The sequence below is a fragment of the Grammomys surdaster genome, unplaced genomic scaffold (genome assembly GCF_004785775.1).
Source record: "Grammomys surdaster isolate TR1022 unplaced genomic scaffold, NIH_TR_1.0 127, whole genome shotgun sequence".
Classification (NCBI taxonomy): Eukaryota; Metazoa; Chordata; class Mammalia; order Rodentia; family Muridae; genus Grammomys; species Grammomys surdaster.
The window spans coordinates 3,649,548-3,675,098 of NW_021604585.1; the positions used below are offsets into that span (position 1 = coordinate 3,649,548).

General features: G+C 40.0%; 1 protein-coding gene across 4 annotated transcripts in view; it reads left to right on the forward strand.

Moving 5' to 3' along the window:
- Syt16 (synaptotagmin 16) overlaps positions 1-25,551 on the forward strand; it is a 239,053-nt gene that overhangs the window by 92,540 nt on the left and 120,962 nt on the right. For all 4 annotated transcript variants that reach the window (XM_028789662.1, XM_028789669.1, XM_028789672.1 and 1 more), the window contains exon 2: positions 10,708-10,887. Coding sequence is in view for 2 of the 4 variants with exons in the window: in XM_028789672.1 (XP_028645505.1) it covers positions 10,708-10,887 (180 nt within the window). In the remaining 2 variants the exon portion in view is untranslated. The remainder of the gene's footprint in view (positions 1-10,707; positions 10,888-25,551) is intronic.

Consider the following 25,551-nt stretch of genomic DNA (forward strand, 5'->3'; position numbering starts at 1 on the left):
TATGGGTTGTACTTCTCATTTAAACTAATATAGATTCCAGCTCTCTTTAAACAAAGCATCAAGAATGTGGTGAGGCACAGAGGATGCCACCTGTGCTTTCAGTATAGTTGTCTCATGGGCTTACAGATGGGTTAAACTAACAATGAGGAAACATAGCAATCTTAGTGTGAAGATCTGCCCCAAGTAAAGGACAGTGCCACTGAATTTACCAGCTGAGAATGGAGGGATGGGGACATGTGAGGTATCAAAGGACTTCTGAAGAGGGGATGAGCTAATTGAACCCTAAGGTTGGTAATACTGCATTGGTTTAATTGGAGCAAGCCAATTCACAAACCGAGCACTTCTGTGGGAATTTTAAATATCCCCATCTTCAACTGCAAAGCCCTGAAATGGAATTAGACTGTGGTGGTTCCCACAGATGTTGCTTGAAGCTGCCCTTCAACTTTCACATTTTACAGTATTAGAAGGATCTTGGTTAACCCCTAAAAGAAAGGCACAATTTCTGGTACAAGCAATTAGCACCTAGTGTGCTATAAACCAGAGCTTTGCTTTATGTGACAAAGTTTATTCGTGTATATGTTTGCAAAGTACACGAATAAACACACTACTTTCTGCATTGTGACAGAGCCTTTGCCAGATCCCCTGTGATCCTACCTGTGTAGTACTCCATGTTGTTTGTCTAATGGAGCTTTGCTTTGCACTTTTGAATCCATAAAGACAAGTGTAATTAATCACCAAGATCTAATTGGGATCCATTGGGAATCATTTTTTAGGTTAAATTCTTTTATACTTTTTGAGAATTTCATGCATGAATATGGTATTTTCACAATTTCTACCTTACCTTCCTCCACCTCTTAAATCTTCCAATGTCTCCCCACTCCCTCTGAAATTCATGACTTCCTCTTTTAAAAAATTATATATGCATGGATCTATATGTGTATATAAATACAGCCTGCTCAGTCCATTTGGTGCTGTATATGTGTTTAGGACTGACCACATGTGATTGGATGGATAACCCATCAGGGAACTCATCCTTGGAGAAGACTAGTTTCTTTTTCTGCAGCCTTTGATTGTTTATAGCTCTTTATTAAGAGCAGAGTCTTGTGAGATTTCTCCCATCTATGATGTCATATGAACTTGTACTAAGATTGTACAGGCAGGACTTGTCTAGGTGAAAGTGTTTTTGAGATTTCTTGGGTACAGCTTCTCTGTCACATATAGTAGACACTATGTCACAGAAGATGTCCCCTTCCTCTAGCTTCTATAGTCTTTCCCTACTTCTATGATATTCCATACTGTTAGGAGTTTGGGATTATGCTGTATGTGGGAGTTTATTGTGATTGGAATTGGGTACCCCATGATAAGTTGTTCTAGGAAGTTTGAAGAGTTGTGGATTTCTGCGATGGTCCCTGTCTGCCACAAAAAAAAGAAGCTTCTTTGATGAGAAGTAAGAGGTCCTATGATGAGACTTTCAGTTTCTTTAAAAACCCAGTTATGTTATGTGAATATGTTTTTGTTTTAATCCCAGCTATGGGATAAGAGGGTGCTTCACAGTGGGTGATTATGATTTGTCTTGTGCTCTAGCAGGGGCATGAGTTTTGCCAGCTACAGATAGTTTAGTTCTGGGGACTCTGGAGAGGGTATAAATGGGAGAGCCCCAAAAGAGCCTGTGATGACTGCTGCTGTTTCTGCTGCTCCCCCAACCCCCGCTGCTGCTGGTGCCTGTTGTTGCAGTTTGTCAAGTGGTAATGAGCAAAGAGAAGAAGTTGGAGATAATCTGGCAATGATGATTGGACTTACCTCAGGGAACTCAGTGCCTCTAACCAGCAGGAGGTAGTCTAAAGAGGTCTACGCCCTTCCCCCTCTTTTTCTCCTACTTAGCATTGTAGGGTTGGAAGGAATTAGGGTGAGATAAAGGTTGGAAGGGTGGTAGATATAAGAACCTAATAAAATAGCTAAACAAATATGATGACAAGGTACACATACCTGTGAATATAAGTGTAGGTGTTTAGAACACGGTTGGGAATTATACTGATTCAGGAAAGTGGCAGTAGTAGTTTCTCCTCTAGGGTCAGTGACGTCCATCCATGGATAATTGACTAAAGTTTATATTAACAGTCATAATTTCCTTCTGTCAAGTGGGCTTTAAGTCTAATGACATGTCTGTTGATTGCCCCCAAAATGTAAATGCCACTATTGTACCGTTGGGGCTATCTTGCCATTCTGGTCATTGTGGTTCATAGACTCTACAGCACTGTAGAACTATTGATTTCCTTTCTTCCTAGGATAGTATGACAGCTAGTCTTCAGGCAGGAGGCATCCTGATCAGTTTCAGTTTGAGTCCTCCAATGCTTTGTTTGTTTCTTTTTGCTTTTTGAGACAGGGTTTCACTGTGTAGTCCTGGTTATCCTGGAACTCACTCTGTAGACCAGGCTGGCCTTGAAGTCACAGAGATCTGCCTGCCTATGCCTCCCAAGTGCTGAGATTAAAGGTATGCACCACCACAACCCAGTGATTCCAATTCTTGTGTCTTCAGCAGTAGGGTCCTACCTATAAGTTCTGGGAGACAACCAAGGCCAATGACAATACTCTATATTGTTTTAGAAGACTCTTCAAATTCCACAATCAACAAGTTGAAAGGAGTTATTTCATTGGGAATAACTTTAAGAATCACTGCATGCCAAAATATATTTAAAAATCTCCAACCTGTTTACATCTCAAGAACTGGCTAGCTCTCTAAATTACCCTTTGATCTGGCAATGTATCTGGGATATAAAGGTATATTCCTTTGGCTGAATCTGGTGCTTGTGTTCATGGTTAGGAATCAAGGAACCTCTTAAACAGATCTGTCGTAGCTGTGTTTGAAGATCAGCATTTATGTATGCCAAGTAGAGCCAGACCTCCGGCTTCACAGCTGCACCCACCAGACCCGAGGTATAATCTTCCCTTGATGCTTGATGCTAATCACCAAGTGGGAAGCCTGGTGCAGATGGCCTTCCATGCCTCAGTGCATGGCCCCTCTGGGTACGGATGATGTGCAGTAGAGCGATGTGGGCATGTAAGTGGGTGGAAATCTTCTAATGTGTCACAATAATAACAATGCTGAAGCCTATTGCTGCTCAGCTTCCTCTAGAACTTCAGCCCACGCAGCAGCCTACTTGGGTCACAGTCCTATGCGAATGCTAGACAATTAGCAACGGATAATGAAAAATGCCATGGGAACCAGCGGGAAAATAATAGCTTACTCCAAGGATATAATGAAATGAAATTAGCACAGACAGTAAAACAGACAATTTATGGTGTCTTTTTTTTCTTTTTGTAATTAAAAAGAACCAGTAAATACTTAGAGTAGAGAAATCAAAAGAACTGATTAGACTCCCCATCTGCCTTGGAGGAGGCTCTCCCACCTCCCGGACAGAAGTCTATCTAGAGGAGCTTCCCTTTTGCTTTCCTTCCCGTTTTGTACTTCTGATAAGGTACAAGAGTTTGAAAAGTGCTTATCTTATTTGAAAACCATGACAATCTTGTTTCCATTGTTACCTAAGTGGTTGTCATATGGTCTGGACCTTAGGAAGGGACGCTAACACCGGATCCTGGATTTTGATGTTGGGATTGGAGAATTTTGCTCTTGACTGAAGGATCAATGGATTTTGATGTTCTCAAGTAACAAATTCTTGGCAACAAGGTGAACTTGTTTCTGTGCTCAGGTAACTTTCTTGAAAACAGGAAAATGTGCTGTACATGAGATTAGAAGTTGAAAGGCCTTTAAATCTTCTATGCCTAGCTGTCTCATTCTTTGCTATGCAATGGCCTTGAATATTAATCTTATAATTTTTTGTGGGTGGGTGAAATTTTAAAAATGAAACATTTCAGAATAATCATTAAAGTATTTAATTGCTCTAGGATGCAAGAATTATTTTTTTCAAAAAGGGCTTGGATTAGTGACAAGCAATTCTGTTAAATTTCAGCCTCCCTGTGTGGGTAGTCTTCTGTGAGTCGAAAAATAAAGAAGTCATAAACAAATCAAAATTATATTCACTCCAAATGTTCTCCAAATGCATTTGTTTTCAAGTGTTGAAGAAAGTTGGATATCATCCTCCTAAGATATTTTATCCATCTGAAGTAGACTTCTTTCTGAGTCTCTCTCATTTACCAAAAATCTATTTCATTTTCTTGAAAATTAAATCGATCCAATTGATATAAAAAATCCAACAAATACAGAGACCTACAACTAGACAATGTACAGAGAATGAGAGACCTTGGAACATTCAGTCCTAAATGGAATGTCTCCAGCAAGCCCTTTCCCTCAAGGCTCAGAGAACCCTTCAGAAGGGGAGATAGAAAGATCGTAAAAGCCAGTGTGGATGGAGAATGCCAAGGAAGCAAGGCCTTCTAGACACACCAGTACTGGGGTACTTATGAACTCAGAGAGACTATGTCAGCACTCACAGGACTGCACATGTCTGAGCCGGATGGAATGCCAGCACTGACAGGAGAAGTCAACACTAGCCTGATGCCTGATCTGGCAGCTATCTCCAACCGATAACCACTTACAAACAGTCTCACTGGGGAAACAAACCACTCTTCAGGGCAGCTTCCATACCCAGCAATTGATGGCCATCTCGAAATCAATTCAGTGGTATTTTTGAGTCCTGACCCCCCCCCCCCTTACAGGTCTTTTGCTTATATATTATGGTTTCCAATTTTGTGTTTTTATAGGATTCCTGTGTGTGTGAATGTGTGTCTCGGAGTCTGTTTCTTGGGCTCTCTCTCTTTCCTTCTCTCTCTCGCCTCTTTTTTTCCTGTTTGTTTTGTCCAATTCTGGTTTGTTTCTATTTTATTTTAGTTTTTTTGAATGCCTGTTTTTCAATCATACACACACACACACACACACACACACACACACACACACGGGGGGAGGGGGAGGGGACTTGGGTGAGTGGGGAGAATGGGGAGGATCTGGTAGAAGCTGAGTGGAAACCAAGATTAAAATAGAAAAATAAAATATGAAAAAATCCATTTCAAAGGAAAAAAAAGCCACCTCATCATATGTTGAATATGCTCTGAGGTTTCCACAAGATAGGTTTTTCTTTTGTTCTCTCTTTTCCTCCTCCTCCTCCTCCTCCTCCTCCTCCTCCTCCTCCTCCTCTTTTTATTCTTCCTCCTCCTCCTTCTCATCCTCTTCCTCTTCCCCCTTCTCTCTCTTTGAGACAGGGTCTTTCTGTGTAGTAGAGAATTATCACAGTATCTAGGAGAATTCAGACCACAGAGGAATGTCCTAAAACCTCAGATCTTCTCTTCTGTTTGTGGGGTATATTGCTGTCTGTCTGACATTTTCAAGTGCTACTTTTGAACTAGTATCTTTGAGCGTTAAGGGGACAGAGATCAAGTTTGCTTGATAATTCCTTACTTTTAGAAGTAAATGTGTGTGTGTGTGTGTATGTCAAGTGAGAATTTGTATTTTAACATGTAGATCAGATAGGCTACTTAATTTTCAGAAGAAGATGGACACATTTCAACACATATATTACTATATTAAAGATAGCACTCCATGCATCCCCCAAATGTATTCTCAAGTGTTTTGAGAGATGGTTGGTTGCTAGTGACTCCATATGTTGCTATGCTTTATTTTGGAACATGCTAAAATCTCACTTAGGTTTCATTAAGCCAGTCCCTCTCCCCTAGTTTTTGAAAGGTCTATTTTTTACTTCCAAAGAATTTGTTTGAACACGTAGTTAACTTATCTTTGTTAGATACTACTGGGATGAAGTTTTAAGTGGAGCTGTGAATTTCCTCACAGTGTGTGGATATGAGTGTACACACACACACACACACACACACACACACACATATGAAGCATATGTTTTTTAGTTACTCCCAAATTTAGAACCAGAAAATATCAAAGATATTGTTTATTTATTTATTTTTAATTGTAGAAGTACTTTATAGGTAAAAGTATATTATAGCTCATATTTGATGTTTTTTATTTTCTCCCATGTTGTATGCAGGCCATAGTTTGCTTTGCCCCTCTCCTCCCAGTCCCCATCCTCTTCTCTCCCCACAGGTCCACTCCTTTTCCTTTCATTTCAGAAAAGAGATTTGATAAGCATTCTTAAGTGGTTTATTTAAGCTTGGGGTTCTCTCTCTCTCTCTCTCTCTTTCTCTCTCTCTCATACTTATATGCTACATGTGTGTCTGTAGGTACACTCATCCATGTGTCCACATCTGGCCAGAGGTTGATTTCAGCTATCTTTCTCTATTTTTTTCCACCTTGTTTTTGTGACAGGGCCTCTTACCTAACCTTGCCAGCAAACAGTCTGGGTCCTAGGTGTGGGCAGCTACAGCCAACTTCCACAAGCCTTTTAGGGACCAGACTCAGGTCTTTATGCTTGCCTGACATGCATTTTACCCACTGGGCCATCTCTTCAGTCCCTTATGTCTGTCTGTCTGTCTGTCTGTCTGTCTGTCTGTCTATCTGTCTCTCCTCCCTCCCTTTCTTCTTTGCCATCTGATTCTTCTGGCCAGAACAAGTTTCAGGTTGTGATGGGCAGTGAGGGGAATGAAGAGGAGAAAAAATGGGAAGTCCTACATTCCTCACTGAAGACCAATTTCAGAGGGATTGGAGGGTTCTAAACTAAACTTCAGCCAAAGGTGGGAGTGGAGAGGTGGGCACAGGGTGGCTTAGCCGGCACAACACTTAAGGCTTAAGAAAGCAGGCAAGGGTACAGCTGAAGCTTCCCAAAGCCAGCAGTAGTCCCATGGTCTGCTCCTGAAGGCTTATCACCTACTCTAAGAGCTACCCTGTGGCTCTGGCTGGAGAGCCAGGGTGGAGTGAGCAACAGGTGACTGTGAGATGTCTCTGGTGCCCAGTTACAGTCACTGTTCCTCAGGGGCACACCTTCTTGGCTCATGTGGGTGGATTAGGGTTATACTCATCAGGGAGATGCAACACAGCACAAACAAGTTTTCCAAATGGATAAGAAACTAGCATTGGGATGAAGTCGGAGTGGAGCTTCCTCTCTAGTAGTTTGAGGTTCAAAAGGTCTATCTAGAAAAATGTGGATTGGATGGGGGAGGGGAGCCAGGGGCCTTGGTGACTAATGTTTGTCAGCAACACACCGGAGTTCCTGCAGGATGACTTGGATGCTGTGGGGAATTGTGCCACATTGTCCCTGCTGCGGTGGCTCTTGGGCCCACCATTCCATTTGAGCCTCTCATGCCTTTCATGTTGATTTCTTTTCTTTCTTTCTTTCTTTTTTCTTTTACAAATGTGACAGGGGAGGTGCCTCTAGGTATTTAGGCCCTATATTCTATTTTAAGGCTGCATGTTCAGTTTTCATAATTTGTTCTTGGAGACCCAATTATCATCCCTGTCTTTCTTTTAAGTGTCGTAACTTCACTGTCCTCTAGATCCCAGGTAATTGTGCCCTTGCCTACTCTTTGGTCTTCTTTCAGCTCTTCCAACAATTGGGAATTTTGATGGACATTTACTCCAGAGCCTGAGATGGCCACCGTCTTGCATGGCTGTGAGTCCTTTGTGATGGCGGCTGTTTTTAAGCATGTTTCTCATGCTTCCTAGAGGAATGCTGAGAGACTAAAACTCTGATCTTGTTTCTGTGGTCATTGTTCAATTATTTCTGGTTTCATCCTTACTGTTTTTGTTAACTGTTTCGCTCTCTTTTTTCCAGTTCTTGTGAGTCAGATGGCTTTAGTCTGGCCATAGATGGGAATGTATAAACATCTATTTCATGACTATGACACAAGAGACTTCTCTCTATCACTCTATGCTCTACCCGCTCCTTGGGCTCTTGCTTAAAAACCAACAGATGGAGCCTTCCAGTGGCGTGCCAGAGATACAGCTAACTTTGAGGAAGTTTTCAACATGAACTATGTGACCGAACTTCACAGCCATCTGATTTCCAATTTAGTAATTACTGGAATAATTAGATGAGTTACTCTGCAGATGGCACTGACGTTTCATGACATATGTGTCCTTGTCATCCACAGCAGATGATACAGAGAATATTTGTTCTTCGCTATGATATGATGTATATGATACAGAATGCCTTTAAGGTTGGTTTTTCTTTCTAAGCTTCTAATTTTGTGTAGACCCAAATGAAGCATCAAACCTGCTTTGGCTTACACTGTCAGAACTCTTGGCCTGCTGTGTTCAATGGTGCATGTTAACTGTAACCCTGTGCCGATGATAGTTCTTATGACTCTTATAGCATTTAAATACTATTTATAATTTTAAATGTTGAATAATAAAATTATAGAATGTTCAAACATGAGGATCATCACTTATAACAAATCTTAGAAAACTAGAATGATTTTTCCCCCATATATTTCCTTCCAGTCTTTCTAAAAATGATATTTATTTTTGGAATTTAAAGCTTATTTTTGAATTAAAATTCATATGCTATAAAATCTGTACTTAAAAAATTTTAAATTAAATTTGGGAAAGATTTTCTACGTGTGTACTGTATATACATACATACACACACATACATACATACACACACACACGATTTATTCCATTATAAGCAAGTATACAGTCATGGAGAATAGCAGGTCTTACAGGTCAAACGGAATGGAAATGATATCAAACTATAGCAGATAAAGGACTAATTTCTTAAAAAGGCAACTTTTTACTAAAGATTAATTTAATTTAAAAAGCAAATACAGCTTAGCAATTCATTCTTTCTCAACTACACAGTTTATCTGTGGTTATAACTGCCAGGTACAAATATACATCTCCCCAGTCCCTCTCAAATTCATAACCTCTTCATTAGTCATTGTTACACACACACACACACACACACACACACACACACACACCACATGGTATATGCATGCATATGTCTATGTATTCTTGAGTTAGAATTTATTTTGTGCTTCTTAAGGCTCACCTTAATGTAAATTTTAAAAAAACAACCCTCTTTTCTTTCAAACGAAATGTGAAATTGAGAACATAAAACAGCCTCAAAGTTTCACAGGAAATAGAAGTAGATTCCGGCTCGCATCTTCGCTGGGGGAATGCCGGTAAGAAAAACAAGAAATTCGCACTCAGCACCCGAAAACATGGGCTGGTGTCGCTGTGCACTCCCAAAGGTGCATCCTAGGTGGATAACGCTGGCAGGCCGTATTCTGCGACACAGGTGCGCCACCGCACGGAGAAATCCGAAGTGATCAGCCGCGGGCTGTGCTGTGCGGCAAAGTGTGCGGCAGGGCTGGTGCTGGGAGATCGATGTCCCTACGGACTGCTGGTACCTGTAGTCCGTAGTCACTTGTAGTCCGTAGTCACTTAAAGTCCGTAGTCACTTGTAGTCCGTAGTCATTTATAGTCCGTAGTCACTTGTAGTCCGCAGTCTGGGGGATCTGAAACCCCGCACCTGGGCAGAGTGCTGGTGGCTCAGGTGCAGTTCTGGTACTGTTTTTGGGTATTCTCAGGGATGGTGTATTACAGAAATTGGCTGCAGCTAGCGTTAGGCATGGTCCTTAGAGCCATGGTCAGATCCGAGATAGCTGGACCACTGGTTGGGAAGCACTGAGGGTCCCTCACTCCAGCGGGAGATTTTCCCCCCTACATCCTGTTCTGAAGGCAGCCAAAAGGAGACTGTCTTCTGCATGTAGCCAGGAGACTCCACAAACCATCACATGATCCATTCAAGAAAATACCTACAGGCAGGGCCCAGCTACTCAGGTCTTAGTTGACCCCAGATACAGTAAGATTGACAAACCATGACTGGCCATTACTACTTCTCTTATTTTCCTCAAGTTTCATGTATACTTTTCTCCACTACTCACTCTTATTGATATTGGTTCTGTAATTGATTCCTTTGTGCATATTAATTTCTAGACTTCTTTACTGAATGTTATCTTGGCTTAACTGTCACAGGAATCTTCCCTGAGTTGAGTCTGGTGTTCCTGTTTTAAGTGCTCATAGCATAATTAAGGAACTAAATATTGCCGGGCAGTGGTGGCGCATGCCTTTAGTCCCAGCACTTGGGAGGCAGAGGCAGGCAGATTTCTGAGTTCGAGGCCAGCCTGGTCTACAGAGTGAGTTCCAGGACAGCCAGGGCTGCACAGAGAACCCCTGTCTCGAAACACCAAACAAACAAACAAACAAAAAACCAAAACAACAACAAGAAAAAAAAAGTACTAAATATCAACGGCTCTTTAAAATATGTGGAGTACTGTAACCATCATACTGCGTATTTGGGACTGTAAAAATATGCCCCAGAAATGACTTTTCTTTGATTTGCCATCCTAGATGGATATATCCAGAAAAATCTTTCTCAGGTTGCTTAATTTGTATGCTCCTGACAGTTGTATTTTATAGCAGCATTGGTTTATGGGACTGGCCAACCATTAATATCTCAACTCATCTGAAGAATCTGTCTTTATGTCTGTGACAATGAATACCAGGCTCACCAATAGGAGCAAGAAGAGTTGTATGTCATGTAGAAGAAACCACATATGCAAACATATGATGTCTGTCACGGGAGAAACCTGCCTAGCGAGGTGAACCCAGTCCCAGCACCTTCCTTTCCCTTTACTACAGTGTTGGGATATTACCAAGAAACAGGCAGCATAACTTTCATTAAATAAAAGGAGTTCAAGTACTGAATCTATTCAGTTGTGAGAACCAACGTTGGGTCCCTATAATAGTAGTGACTTTATTTTTCCACTGTGTTCTCTTCCTAGTCACTCCTGAAGCCACTGGTTTCCTGTCTGCCATCGGGGTCTTTGTTGTCCTTCTGGCTGTCCTTGTCCTCTTCATCAACAAGAAGCTGTGCTCTGAAAACATAAGAGGGCATCCAAACCCAGAGCAACGAGGGAAAAGAAAGCACTCAAGAGACAAGACTGGGGTCCACACAGGAGCAGGTAAGCACCATGCTCTATGTTCTCCTGAGCCTGGCAACCTGCTGCTATTTGAATGAGCTAGAAAGTGGCACTTTTTTCCAGGGTGACCCCATAAGAATTCACAGCTGAGCTGGCCAGCAATAGCTATTGTAGACAAGATAAAGGGCACCACAAACAGATGCGTTAGCTCTTCCTGTTATCCTCAGAGCTTATGGGGAAAGACTTACCCCCACTCTCCGTACTCTCTGCTTTTAAAATCCTGAGTTTGTCTCCTCCCTTCTCTCATTTAGTAGAAACGAGAAAGGAGAAAAAGTATATGTTGATTGACAAGAATCTGGAAGGGTTTTGCCTTCATGACATTGGAACAATACTGACTTGTTACTGGGTTAGCTGTTTTTGAGCTGCTCAGCATTCAAGGACCATTCCCACCTTGGAACACAGCACTCTTTTCTAGAAAGAAAATTTCAGTTTCTGTATCTAACTCTGTTTGATGAAGGAGAAGTCACATGAAGAAGTGACTACTTGCTCTTGAAGGATATACTTTTTCAGTTGCTTAAGTAAAGAATTTAGTGATGAAGGACACTGTCACAGGTTGTCACCACAGGGTCCAGATTGTCATCACAGGGTCCAGGTTGTCATCCAGAGAGGTTAGGCAGGGAAGGGCAGTTCTCTTGCTCTTAGTAGCCATATTCTAGAGTACCCCTCATGGTATGTGTTAAGGAGAAACTTTGTATGCTTTCTTGGGTAGGTCCAAAGCTATTAGAACACCTTTCAGTTCCAAGCAAGCCGTGAAATAAACAGAACATTTAGTTCATTGATAGAGCAGCCTTTTAAACCATAGATAGTTCAGCTTTTTTGATGGTAGAGACATACTTTAGGAATTTAAGTGGGCCAATTATCTATTGTTTAATTTCAACTTAATTGCATATATATTTATCTCAAACTACGTATTTTAGTAGTTTGGAAACATAGGAGTGGCCTAGTTGGGTGTGTCAGATCAGGGTGTGTGTCTCTTGTGAGGGTGCAGATAAGTCAGTGGGCAATAACACATCCAGAGTAGCAGGAAGCTCAGTTCCAGTCTTTGTGGATACTTCCAGGGCTCCTTGAATCTTCAAGACATAGCAACTGCTCAAGGCTCACAGAGAGTAAAGAGGGCCACACTTCCCCTCATAACCTCATCTACAAAGCCATACATTGCCACTTCCCTCTGCTTCTGTTTTTCACTGATTCTAGTCTATGCCCAGGGGACTGGGAACTAGGCTTCACCTTCGGGTGGACAGAATATCAAAGCACATGTAAGCATGTTTGGGTCACTGCAGAGTCAGTCAAGGGGAAGGATGCTGTAGTTGGCAGTTGACTGGCACTTCTGCAGTTGTCTTGTTCTTTTGAACTCCATTTGGGGCATCTGACTCATATTTAATGGAGCTTGTCATGTAAAATCAAGGACTTGTGACTCCTGTAGCCACTGCTTTCCCAATCTGGGTCTAGGTTAAGGGAAAAGAGCTGATGTTGCTTGGCTATAGTCTAGTAAGGAGGCAGGATTCAGAATGATTCTTTTCCCTCAGAGTTGACTGTCACTCTCATATGACCTTGGTGAGTTAAGGGAATCATTCTGACCTTCAGTCTCTTTATCTGCATGTTGGGATTATAGGATGTTGTCAGAGTTGTCTTAGAATAAATTATGTATTTTGTAAAAGTGGTGGTGTGGTGTCTATGCTGATGGTCCTCATGGACTATGGCCATTGAGCAAACAAGCAAGTCTTCTGAGAAGACGATATATGTCAACATATCCCATTCTTTACTTAAGGTGGGAGACTGAAGCTGATGGGGTGTTTTCCTTTGCAAATAATAAAGACTGGAACTCAGGCTGGAGCTATTTAAGACACCTTTTTTTTTTTTTGTCTTGGATCATGGTTTTTGTTTGTTTGTTCTTTGTTTTTTGAAGAGTTCTAGGGATGATTCTAAATTACACTTGCAGATAAGTTGAGGTTTTGAGATCATGAAACAATAAGAAGAAAGCACAAAATCAATGGAAAGCACTTGCCTCAGACTTGGGGGCAGGATCACCCAGGAGGTAGCTTTAGAAAGAGCAGAATCAGGAGATTCTTCAGATGACAACCCCAAAGAAGCAACCACCCTCTTTTGACATCTCTCCCCTGAAAGGTTCATTATCATGGATCAGAAGCTGTGGAAAACACGCTTGTATTCCACATTCCTAACCTTTGATATTTTCGTTAATTGTCATCCTGAATGCACTGATTCCTTAGTGAAGTTGGGATGTTCCTAACATGTTTTGACAAATGTTAAGGAAGGAAGGCAGCCCTGTGTGTGGAGGGAAGCATGGGGCAGACACTTGGAGCTTACTTTGCTGCTAATTGGCCACAGTATTTTGGGAAACCCACTTCACCTCTCTGGGCCTGAAGTCCTCATTTGCAAATTGATAAGTCTGGACTAGTTTCTCCCAGTTCTCATTCTGTGATCCTATTCAGCTCATAGGGTTACCATAGCAACTTGTGGAGCTCTGTGAATGGAAGAGATCTAATAAGAAAGATTAAACATCAAGTAGGCTGTCCTGCTTTTAGATTATGCTGTATGAAACCAAAAAAAAAAATTGAGGACCGAAAAGATGGCTTTAGCATCCACAACTAAGTAACTCTTCTAATCTAATGATATGAGGCAAGAGTTTGAAATAGGAAAGAAGTCTCTTAGCTCGTCTGGTAATGTCAGATGAAGAAGCACTGATTTGTTTCCTTCATCTACTGCTCAAAGTAATTTGCCTGAGAAATACTGTATATATTCTCTTAGGCTATGTATTTTTCTATAGCTAGAACATACATATCACTGTATCTGGAATTAGAAAGGGGATGATGAGGGGGATCAGTGTCTTCCTAGAGACACAGGTAGTAACAGTGATAGCTGGCAGCTGACATTTATTTAGCAGTCTCTATTATCATGGACCTACTCAGTATTCCATGCACCTTATATGCTTTCTTTCTTTAAGGTGCTGTGTTGATCATTAGTAGTGATTTTTTTTTGGGGGGGGCAGATATCACTTAGAGCAAAAAAGGTTTTCTTCAATTGTGAGTTAGAAAATTTATTAAAAATAAACTCCTTCCAAGTCTATGTGTACGTCTTCATCCTTGTCTGCAACTTTGAGGTTATTTCTTGATCTACTTATCCCAATAATTCCTTCTACTTGCACTATTATGGCTGCTACTTAAAAAAAATGAATCTATACATTTGAGTTATGGTATGTTCACATACATATTTCCTATAAAGTAGTTCAGTGAGGAAGTCTTATTATCATCTATTTTACGGATGAGGAAGCTGTGACTTACTACGATGAATGTTTATCCTAGGCTGTTAATTGGCAGAACTCAGACTTAAGCTTGCCTAACCCCAGAGGCAGGACCTTGATTTCTGTTTTTCTACTTTCTCACCTCTTCAACTTACTCCATCATACTTTTATAGTGAAGATGGGTGTAGTAGAAGTTGGACAGGTGGGTTTGGAGTGTATTCCTTTCATACTATTGCAGATTGCTGTGTACTTGGTGTCGTTGTGGAAATTCATTCTGGTACAGTTCCAGATCTGATCATGTCTGGAAGTTAGGATGCTCACATTCTGGAGGCTCCAGGGAGGAGTTGGCTCCTTGCTCCATTCTTGTCTGATGGGTTGACCTTGGTATCCATTAGCTTGTTCTTGAATACTTTAGTCTCTGCTTCCCTCTTCACACTACCTCTCTCTTCTATATTTCTGTCTTTAGTGTGTCACTTATTGTATTTAGTGCTCACAATGATAACCCAGGAAGCTTGTCTCAGGTCATTAATTACATCATCAGATACTTGCCATATATATATGAAACAAAGTAACATGCCCAGGTTCTAGGGATATGAATGTAGTATATAATTTTTGGTGGTCCGCCATTCAACCTACTGTAGGTTTTCAAATGGTGAAATCAAGAGAGTTGATGAAGAATGGAGTATATGATTTTCTTTTCACTGTTCCTTATTGATCCATTCCCACACTACCCAGGCAGGATTAGGAAGGTTTTACAAAGAGATAGCCTATTAGATGGTTATTATATAGACTATGGTTAGTTATCAGAGATTGCAATTCAAGGTCAAATTGAGCTGTTCTGGGTTCTAATCCTCAAAAGCTTTTTACAAAAGCTATTACCCAAAATTCACTGCAAATTAGTTAATTAAGAATAGAGAGTGGCAGAATACTCAGAGGAGCCTGGACTCCCAGGAGCTCTAACAAACTCAGGATCATAGGACGCCGAAAGAGCATGGTGGCTGCCAGAGTGATGGGTGAGACATGCTGATTCCAGGACAAAGAATGATGCTGACCTGTGAGCTTGTTGAGTGCCCCGACAATGGTGGCTGGGAAGCTGGATTGGACATATGTTTCTGATCTACCTTTGCTTGCCTATATCCCAGATGGGACAAGCTGCCTTGCCTCAAGTTTTTAGACCCTATGGAACTAGAATCAAAAGAGAAGTTATAACGACTCTTGTATTTTCTTAAATATGACCAGTTATTCAGACTTAATCATAGACTGATCTAGAAATCAATCCAATATTGAAAGTAACAGTCTTCATTTGGAAGACTGGTTCTAGACATTTTTAGGGACATATTTGGAAGTTAGCTGCAGTTCTCTATGATGTTATGTTAGCAAGAGATAAAGTTGGGAAAGGGTCTAGATTTCAAACAAGTGATAGTACATATGTTAATGCTATTTTAATTGCCAAGTTAAAAATACTTTTGTTTCTTCTACAGTATTTAATGTAAGTTGCATTGATTGTATACTTCTAATTGTGTTAGTTTCTTGAAACCTGGCATGTTGGTTACGGAGGTCTATCAACCAGCTTTTGTTTTATTGCCCTGAGTATGAAAGAACCTTGATCTTCTGAAAAAAGCTTTGGAAGAAGTGAGTCAGGCTTTAAGCAGAAGCAATAGGGTAGTGGGCTTGATTATTGCTGGTATAACAGCTTTAATTATATTAATTGCTAGCACCACTGCTTCTGCAACTGCTTTGACACAAGAAGTTAAGACAGCTATTTTTGTTAATCATTTAGCAAAAAATGTTACTAACGTGTTGAATATACAAGAGGATTTAGATAGGGATTTGAAACAATGGATTGATGCTCTTTATCTACTCAAATTTTTAGAAGGAGTTTCAGAGTTTAAGAGTAAGGAGCCATCTCGAGTGTCATACCAAATACCATTGGATTTGTGTTACTTCTAAAATTTACAGTGATAGTCATCACAATTAGAAAAAAATTTAAAGACACTTGCAGAGCATTTGGCATAATTCTAGCACCTCTCTGGAAGTTTTAACTTTGCATAGTGAGCTTATGAGTTTAAGGAATGTTACTAGGATGAGTGTTGATGTGGCAGATACTGCTGATAAAATTATCCATGGCCTGAGGTCAGTATTTCTATTTTGGTCAAGCTTCAAGAATGGCATATATAGCTTTATCATGCTAGTCCATTTTGTCCTGGGAATACTTTTATTCTTGCCCATCATGTTAAAGCTTGTCTTTAACAGCATCAACATCTTGGCAGCCAAAGTACATGACTTAAAACTGAAAATGGACCCCCAGGCAGAGTTATTAATTTAACAGGCTGGCAAGCCAAGGACAGATAAGATTCTACACAGAGCCTTACCAACCTAAGACAGAAATGCATTGCTTTTGATAATGCATATTCCGTGAACAGGTAAGGAAGGCATTCTTGTCAGAATGACCTAAGACAGGCTCAGTCTTGTTGACGAAATAAAAAGGGGGGAGAGGTGGAGAGGTTTTGGGGCTGCTTGGCAGGAATATGACATTGGCCAAGGACAAGGAAGTGGGCTTCAGGCAGGATTCCGACATTAGGCTAGAACAAAGAAGTAATTTCAGGCAGGAATCTAAATCTTAGGCTAGAACAAAGAAGAAGGCATCAGACATGAAAATGACTTTGGGCTAGGACAGGGAAGTAGGCTCAGGTATTTTGGTCATCCTGATAAGCCCTTAGAAATAGTGATCATGGGAGAGATCACAGGGACTTTGTTTATTTCCTTGCTTGTTCTTTGACTATTTGTGTTTATTGTCTTGCTTGTTCCTTGACTATTTGCATCTATTGTATTGCTAATCCCTCAAACTAGAACTGACCTTAATACTTGCATGTAATTAAAATGGTATAAAAGCAAAACGTAGGAGGTGGTATAGGATGGGGGTTTCTAGGGGGGAATGGGGAATGGGGATGACATCTGAAATGTAAATAAATAAAATATCCAATAAAAAGTATTATAAAAATGATTAATGAATAATAGAAAAAGAATAGAGAGTGGAAAGCAGCAGGGGAAGGAATGTATAACTTCAAAGAATTCCAGATGTTTTAAAGATGTTGGGATGAGGTGGGGTATCCTGATAAAGGACTGAAGATGAACACTTCCACTGTGTTTGCTTCTGCCCATCAGTGCCTGTAGGGATGATCAGCCATACTGCTTCTGTCTTATCCTGGACAGTGAGAGAGATATGTTCCTCATCTGTACTTAATGTATAAAAACTGGGTTTGTAGATTTAAGTAATAAGTATTTGTGAGGATTCAAGATTATCATATTATAGATGTCTTAGAGTTTCTATTGCTGCAAAGAGACACCATGATCAAGGCAACTCTTATAACGGAAGACATTTAATAGGGGCTGTCTTGCAGTTCAGAGGTTTAGCCCTTTATTGTTATGATTGGAAACATGGTGATATGCAGGCAGATATGGTTCTTGAGAAAGAGCTGAGAGTTCTACCTCCAGGCATCAGGAAGAGAATGCCACACTGGGCCTGGCTTGAGCGTCTGAGACCTTACAGCCTACCCCCCAATGACACACTTCCTCTAACAATGCCACATCTACTCCAATAAGGATATATCTCTCAATAGTGCCAGTCCATATGAGTCTATGGGACCATTTTCATTCAAACTACCACATTCTACTTCCTGGCCCCCATAGGCTTATAACTATATCATAGTGCAAAATATGATTAGTACAACTTCAGAAGTCCTCATTGTGTATAATAGTCTCTACTATTTAAAATAGTCTAAGATAGTCTCAACTATTTAAAAGTCCAAAGTTCAAAGGTTCTTCTGATACTCATGCAATCTCTTAACTCTAATCCCCTGTAAAGCCAAAATGAAAATAGCAGATCACATACTTCCAACATACAGTGGCACAGGATATACAATACCATTCCAAAATGGAGGACAGGGAGCATAGTGAGTTAAAACTGTTTCAAAGTAAGACTGAAGACTAGTTGGACAAACTCTAAACTCTACATGTCCATGTTTGATGTCAAAGCATTCTTCAGTTCTCCAACTCCTTTCAGCTTTGCTGACTGTAGCACACTTCTTTCTTTTGGACTGGTTCTACTCCCTGTTGGCAGTTTCCTGCACAAGTAGTCCACAGCTCTGGCATCTCCAACATTTTATGGTCTTCATGGTTTTGCAGGCTTCATCTTTACAGAATGGTCTCTCTAGACCTATATGAAGGGATACCCCTGACACATGCCTGGACTAAGCAGATTTCTTTAGTTACAGAGGGAGATTCTTTACCTCTTTCTTATATTCCTGTCTCTCAAGCCAGAACCATGTTCCTGAAGCTACCAAGTTCTGCTGTTTGCTGGGGCTGGAACATGAACCTCTCATTCAATTGTATCTTCATTTAACTGGTTGTGGCTTACAGTTCAGAGGTTTAGTCTGTTTTTATCATGGCAGGAAGCATGACAATGTGTAGGGAGACATGATGCTGGAGAATGAGCTGAGAGAGTTCTACATCTGGATTCATGGGAAACAATTAGAGAATAAGACACACTGGTCTGGCTTAAGCATCTGAGACCTTAAAGCCCACCCCACAGTGATATACTTCCTTCAACAATACTACACCTACTCCAACAAGGCCACATTTCCCAATAGCTCCAGTCCCTATGAGTCCATATATATATATATATATATATATATATATACATATATATTTTTCTGAGACAAATTTTCAGTGAACTTGTCTAAAACAGAAGCATGTAACTATCTCAGCTATATATTTAACTAGTATTATAATCATTAGTTTAACAGCTACTGTTTTTCTTTAATGCCAAAATAAGAAAAGGCAATGAAAAATTTTGTGGATGTGAATCAAGATATGAGACATTCATAAGAATACAAATACATAGATACATTCCTGGGCATGGTAGAGAATACCTCTAACTCTAGCACTTCTGAGAATGAGGCATGAAGGTTGTGAGTTTGAGGCCAGCCTGGGATTCACTGCCAGATTCTATCTCAAAAACTGAAAAACAAATAAGAAACCAAAGAAAAATAAAATGTAGCTATATACTATAGTGACCAATATATATTCATGATTTTACAACTTTTTTTGGCCCTTTGAGATGAAGATGGACATGTAGGCATATGTCCATCTAATTGGCACACACTCCTTCATATTTCAGGTTCTTAGTATGGTTGGTGAGTTAGATATAGTTAGTGGAGGTGACCTTTACAGGTAATGTAAGAGCAGAATGATCCATAGTTACTTTGCTGGAGTGGTGTTTTTGGCATTGTATTTTGAATACCAACATCTAAGTTTACAGGTTTCTTTTGGAATATCCTACTCAGATGAATTTTAAATAAATCAAATGTTTTAAAACCCACAGAGGCCCAATATTCTTCCATTCTTCTTTTTCTAAGAAGATGATTAAAAGCTAAGCATGCCAATGAGCTACTTTTTGGTTTTTTGAACCAGGATTTCTCTGAAACTCACTCTGTAGACTAGGTTGGCCTTGAACACAGAGATCAGCTTGCCTTTGCCTTCTGAGTGCTGGAATTAAAAGCATGTGCCTCCAATACCTGGAAGGTACTTCTTTTTAAATTTACAAATTTAGGATTACATTATGTTTTTTGAAAATTTTGTATTGGATAATTGTTTGAATGTCAAGATCTTCTGTTTTCCTAAATCCTTACTTTTACTTTCTTGTTTGGAAGCATGAACTATTATTCCCTTCATTGTTCCTGTGTCACCCTTCCCCACTGGACATATGCAAACTAAGGCAAGATTTGTTAGCAAGCTAAGCTGAATGGTCTTTTCTGATTTCATTACCTTGGTTTGCAGAATCTGAATATATGTCTATGAAATGCCTTAATTGGGCTGGAAGTTCCATATGCTTTCACCAAATACGGGAGATGAAAACAACTGAGACTTGTGAACCTGGAAGAAATACAGCAAAGCTTATATCTCATTGTAATGACTACTGACTTGTCTGAGTGACTTTGAGACACCAATTATTGTGATTTGACTTTTGGTCTTGTACTCTGGAAAATCATCTAAGCTTGTTAATAGCTTAGATGGGGCCGTCATAGTATGACTAACTGAACCCTGTGTGTTTGGTGGGTGAAAGTTCCAAAGGAGTCAGCTGAGGCTTGCTGCTCAGAGGATACTCGTTTCCCTGTGTTTTAGTGTTTACTGGGATGCTGTGTCCGGCGACATGTTGAACTAAGTGCTGGAAGTAAAGTGGCACAGAGGACCAGTTAGTCATTAATCTTCTGAGAATTATGTTCTTTAGTGAAGGCAGGTAAAACTAAAGAGGTAAATAATTGAAATAATTATAGGTTATTATAAGCGGGATAAGCACATAAAATAAAGACTAGTTGATGAGACAGAGTTTCATGTTAAATGGGATTATAAATACACTTTTTAATGCTGGAAAGAATACCTGAAAAATCTGAGCAGGCCAGAGTTGTGGTGTGTGTGTGTATGTGTGTGTGTATGTGTGTGTGTGTGTATGTGTGTGTATATATGTGTGTGTATGTGTGTGTGTGTATGTGTGTGTGTGTATGTGTGTGTGTGTGTGTATGTGTATGTGTATATGTGTGTGTGTGTGTGTGTGTGTGGAAGTGGACAAGGGTGGCAGGAAGAAAGAAAGAGAAGGAATTTGATTGGTTTTTAGTGAATTATGTGGCTAAGGAAACTGACAAGTTCTAGGTCTTCAGGGTGGGCTGCTTGACTGGAGACCAAAGAAAGACTCGCTGTTACAGTCGTTCCAGAAGGCTGTCTGCTGGCAGAATTCCTCCTTCTTCAAGCCTTTGCTAAATTCAAGACTTGAAGTGTTCAGCTATGGCTTACCCACAGCAGAAGACAATCTGCTCCACATAAAGTTCATCACTTTATATATCAGTCTCACACAAAGAACACCCTTAGGAAACACCCGAAATGATCTATGACCAATATTTTAGCACAACGGCCCAGTTAACTTGACACACACAATTAACCTTAACAGGAACTTACCTTCTGTGGTTCTGTTCTTATTTCCTCCAGTGAATTTGGCAGAAAGGTTGTGAAAAGGTTGCCATTAAAAAACCTTTATTAGAAAAATGTTCAATCATACAAGAAAGTAGAGAGAGAATGGTATATAGTGGACCCGTGTGCCCATCATACACTGCTCACACTCAGTAACAATGATGATTCATTTCTGAATTATACCCTCTTGTTTCAAGTTCTTTCTCTTACCTCTCTCAAGAGGTGATGCTCCCTTAAATTCCCCATTCCTTTTATCTCCTTTCTTGCAACTTAGAAAGCAGGCTGTAGTCATCCAGGCCATGAACTTGTTATCCAGCCAGCTGAATGTAGAGAGAAAAGCATGAAATTGGAAGGTTGGAAGGAATCGTGAAACCCTTGACAGATCTGGGCACACTTACAGTTGAGCAGCTCTGCTTCTGAGTTATTTACATAAGCATGCATGGTGAGTTACCTTAGAAACAGATTCTTCTCGTGGCATTTGCGCTTCCTCTGTGATGTCGGCTATTAATAAAAGCAAGCCTGAAGCTCTTTATAAGTATGGATCACTGCTGGAAATGTTTAACAGCCAAGTGTGAGAACTTCCTAAACACACACCATGGTCTCAAAAGCTGCAGATCTCCACCATGGTTTTCCACGTTACCAATAACTGTATAACATATGGGCTCGCGTGTCTGAAGTACAGAATTCCATCTTATTTTTAGCAGAAACCCTGGACCCTTTTCTGTTTGAAAATGGTTATAGCATGGAGTTTCACTATGGCGAGTTCTAGACAGTTCTATTTAAGCTCCGGGTGTGCACATGGACTCACCCCATAGTGTTTGTTGCTTGGCTGGCAGAGCAGCTTAGTCTTGCAGTAGACCTCACAGGATGAATAGAAGGAGCCCTTTATCACACATCTTTTTGCTATAGATGATGTTCACATACTGGCTTTAATCATAGGAGAGTAAGTTACAATAAATTAAAAGGTCTGCTTGCCGACATTAAAGAGTAGTACTCTTAGACCCATTGTTCTCTCCTTGACATTTTCAGAGAAATCCCACTAGGTTACAGTCAGTCTAAAAAGGACATGACGAGACTGCTTTAGTTATATTTGTCACAGGATTTTGGATTTTTGTGATTCTTTTGTCAGCCAGGCAGTTGTGCTCATATGTATTTTAAAAAAGACACATGCTTTAAATCTTTTAAAAGAATCATTTATGGGTAGGTGGCAAGGAAAAGGAGTTATTGTTTGAATAGAATAGAGTTACTAGCAAAGATCACTGCTCTAGCATAGGGGTGGGTGTCTAGGACTCCACGTGCTTCACTGTGTGAGTATTCTGTTTTAAAGGGGTTTTTGAAGTAACTGGTTTAAAACTCTCATGGCTTGTTTAGCATGGCCGATTAAAAATAAATGAAAGGGTATGTCTATAGTTACTCATTAAACTATTTACATTCTTCTAAACTGTGAATAAGGAGCAGAGGCCTTCTTCATGAAAATTCTCGTTAAAATGGAAATCCTGTGATTCCAGGTTTGATGATTGAAGTTTAGTGACAAGATGACAGATGTTTGAAGTAAGTGCATTTAGAAATTCCAAACGCATTTTTAATCTTTTTTTTTTTTTATAGGTTTTTGACTCTGGATCCTCTAAACAGTTCTTGAAAGTTAAAAACAATTATTATAAGTGGCAGAGAGGATTCTTGTTTGCTTAAAACCTGCTTGAACTAGTTTTTTTTCTCAGCAGTCTTGATGAAACATTAATTTGTAATTGTCAATTCATAAAAGTGTGGGGCATTTGATAGGAGAATGGTGGGAGGAGTCTACTTTTAAGGTATGGGCACTTTGAATATTTAAATGTTGTTATTACATTTACGTGTGTGTGGACATGCACACGTGAGCATCTCCATGTGTGTAGGCATGTTTGTGTGTTCATTTGCACCTGTATGTGTATAGATGGTGCATGTGTGTGCACATGTGTGTAGTTCCGAGGACAGGTAACTTTTGAAGCTGGTTCTCTCTTTCCTAGAGACTGAGCTGAGGTCTTCAGGCTTAGCATCAGGTCCCTTTACCAGCCGAACCCTCTTGCCTGTCCTTACCTTGACTCTTTTTTAGAAAGATCTTCATTTCCCATTTTGGGGCCATTCTTTGTTGTTATTGTTACTTAATTATGAATGTTTAAAAAAAAAGCCTGAAAAATCACATAACTGTGACAAACATAGAAGACTATGGTTAGTTAACCAGATTTGAACTATTCAATATTTATTTTCTTCAATGAAAGTAAAACTCTTGCTAGCTGGGAGAAACCAATTGCTTATGATGTATATGCTCTGTGGAATGACTCTTTCTGGCAGGGAGCACTTGTTTTAAGTTACATAAAGAAAGTGTTTGATCTTTCTAAGTCACTCTGTTCCCCTCTGTTCCCTAGACAGTAATGTTCATGACAGCTGTACCCCATGCCTCATTGTAGAAACCTTCAGAATGCTTGGATATCTTATTTTTCCTATACTTCGCCTTTGTGGTTAAATTTCCAACTCGTATTAGTTCCACTTAGAATTTTCCCATGGAAGCTGAACCTACTTCAACAATATGTATGCAACTGTGAGATTTTGTTCAGAATGAAGGCTGACAGGAAATACCCTTTTCATGTGACATGGAGATTTCTGGCCATTACCTGTTCCTTTGCAGGACTCAAGGAACACTACAATTCTGTTTGGCATGAGATGCTGATAGTTTGCTTCTAGGCTCCCCTTCCTCCCAGGAGGTGGGCATGAGTCCTGACTGAATGTGAGTCGGACCATGTGAATGGAAGATGATAGAGTTGTTTGGTGTCTTCAGCAAGTCATAGTCTGTGACTTTTTTTGTGAGAAACTGGAAGACTTGAAAGAGGAAGAGAAGGAAAAGGCAGGCATTGTGGGATTAAAATAGAAATATAACTAGCATTTTGTTTTCACTGAATAGATGTACTGATTGTATATGTGAACATGTTTGCGTATGTGCACTTGTTTTAATTGAACTGATGCAGTGGTTGCATATGTCTATGTGTACATGTTTAATATATATATATATATATATATATATATATATAATACACATACACACACACACATATATGGAGGTCATATTATATAGTTACTTAAGAGACATTTGGCTCCAGTATCAGAAAACAGTGCTTCACAGTTCTTGTGTGGGATTCTCTGCCAGTGGCAAGGAAAATGTAAAAGCAGTGTCTTTAAATGTTCTTTGGGGCCACCTTGTCTGAGCAGACCCAAGAGACATTGTGTATCCCCTGCCTAGCCTACTTCTGTTTGTAACCACAAAGATCCCATTAAGGCTGCTGATTCTGATGGGATCTCAGGGGAATCTGATTATTAATGCTTGCCAGACACAAAAGCATTGACATTGTCGTGTTATTAGCATCACTATCCTAAGAGCCCAGGCATCAAGGCCGCCAGGAAACCTAATCTTCATAACTGCTAATGAAGGAGATAAAATGTGTAGCAATAGTCATTTCAGTAATGACTGATTTTACTATGTGCTTGCATAAACAACTGAGAGGAAATGATGGGAAAAACAACAAATAGTTGTTAGCATTGATTTAATTTGAGAATTTCAGTTGATATACTCATTCAGAGACATGAAGGGGCCCAGGATGAATGAGACTGTGGAACTGTGTCCTTTGATCTTGTAGAACATATATTCAGTGGGTTAGCAATTGTGATGGAATAGATTTCTGCTTATGCATGAAAATTTCATTAGATGAAAGATTCATGTTTCCCTCATTGCAAACCTAATGGAAGGAGGTTAAAACCTGTTGTATAATTGTTGGTCATAGAGTGTCTTTCAGATGCAGACCAACTTCAGCCATCTGTGTGGTCTATATCAGTGACAATGGGAACAGGAACTCGCTGAGACTCTAGGCACGATATGAACATCATCTTCAGGAAACAGCTTGTTCAGCCAACAGTTTGAAAATAGTGTAAAATTAAAAAAAACTTATTTGTAGTTTTAATAGCTTCTTGATTAAACAAATCTGATTTATGGAGGCCAATTTGAATACAGTTCATTTTGGTCCAACACTTATTTCTTGACTAACTACTCTACTTGGCAAGGGCCAGAAATTCTAATAAGTTAATTTATCTGTATCATAGATATATTTGACCCAAACATTGTGTTGGCATGAACAGCAATAACAAACCCAAAGAATGGGGCAGCAGGAAGTTTTCCAAACTCTGTTGGGCTGCTATGTTCATTGACTGTCAGAGGCTGGCTGCTGTGCTTCTACTACTATGTTCATGGACTGTCAGAGGCTGGCTGCTGTGCTTCTACTACTATGTTCATGGACTGTCAGAGGCTGGCTGCTGTGCTTCTACTACTATGTTCATGGACT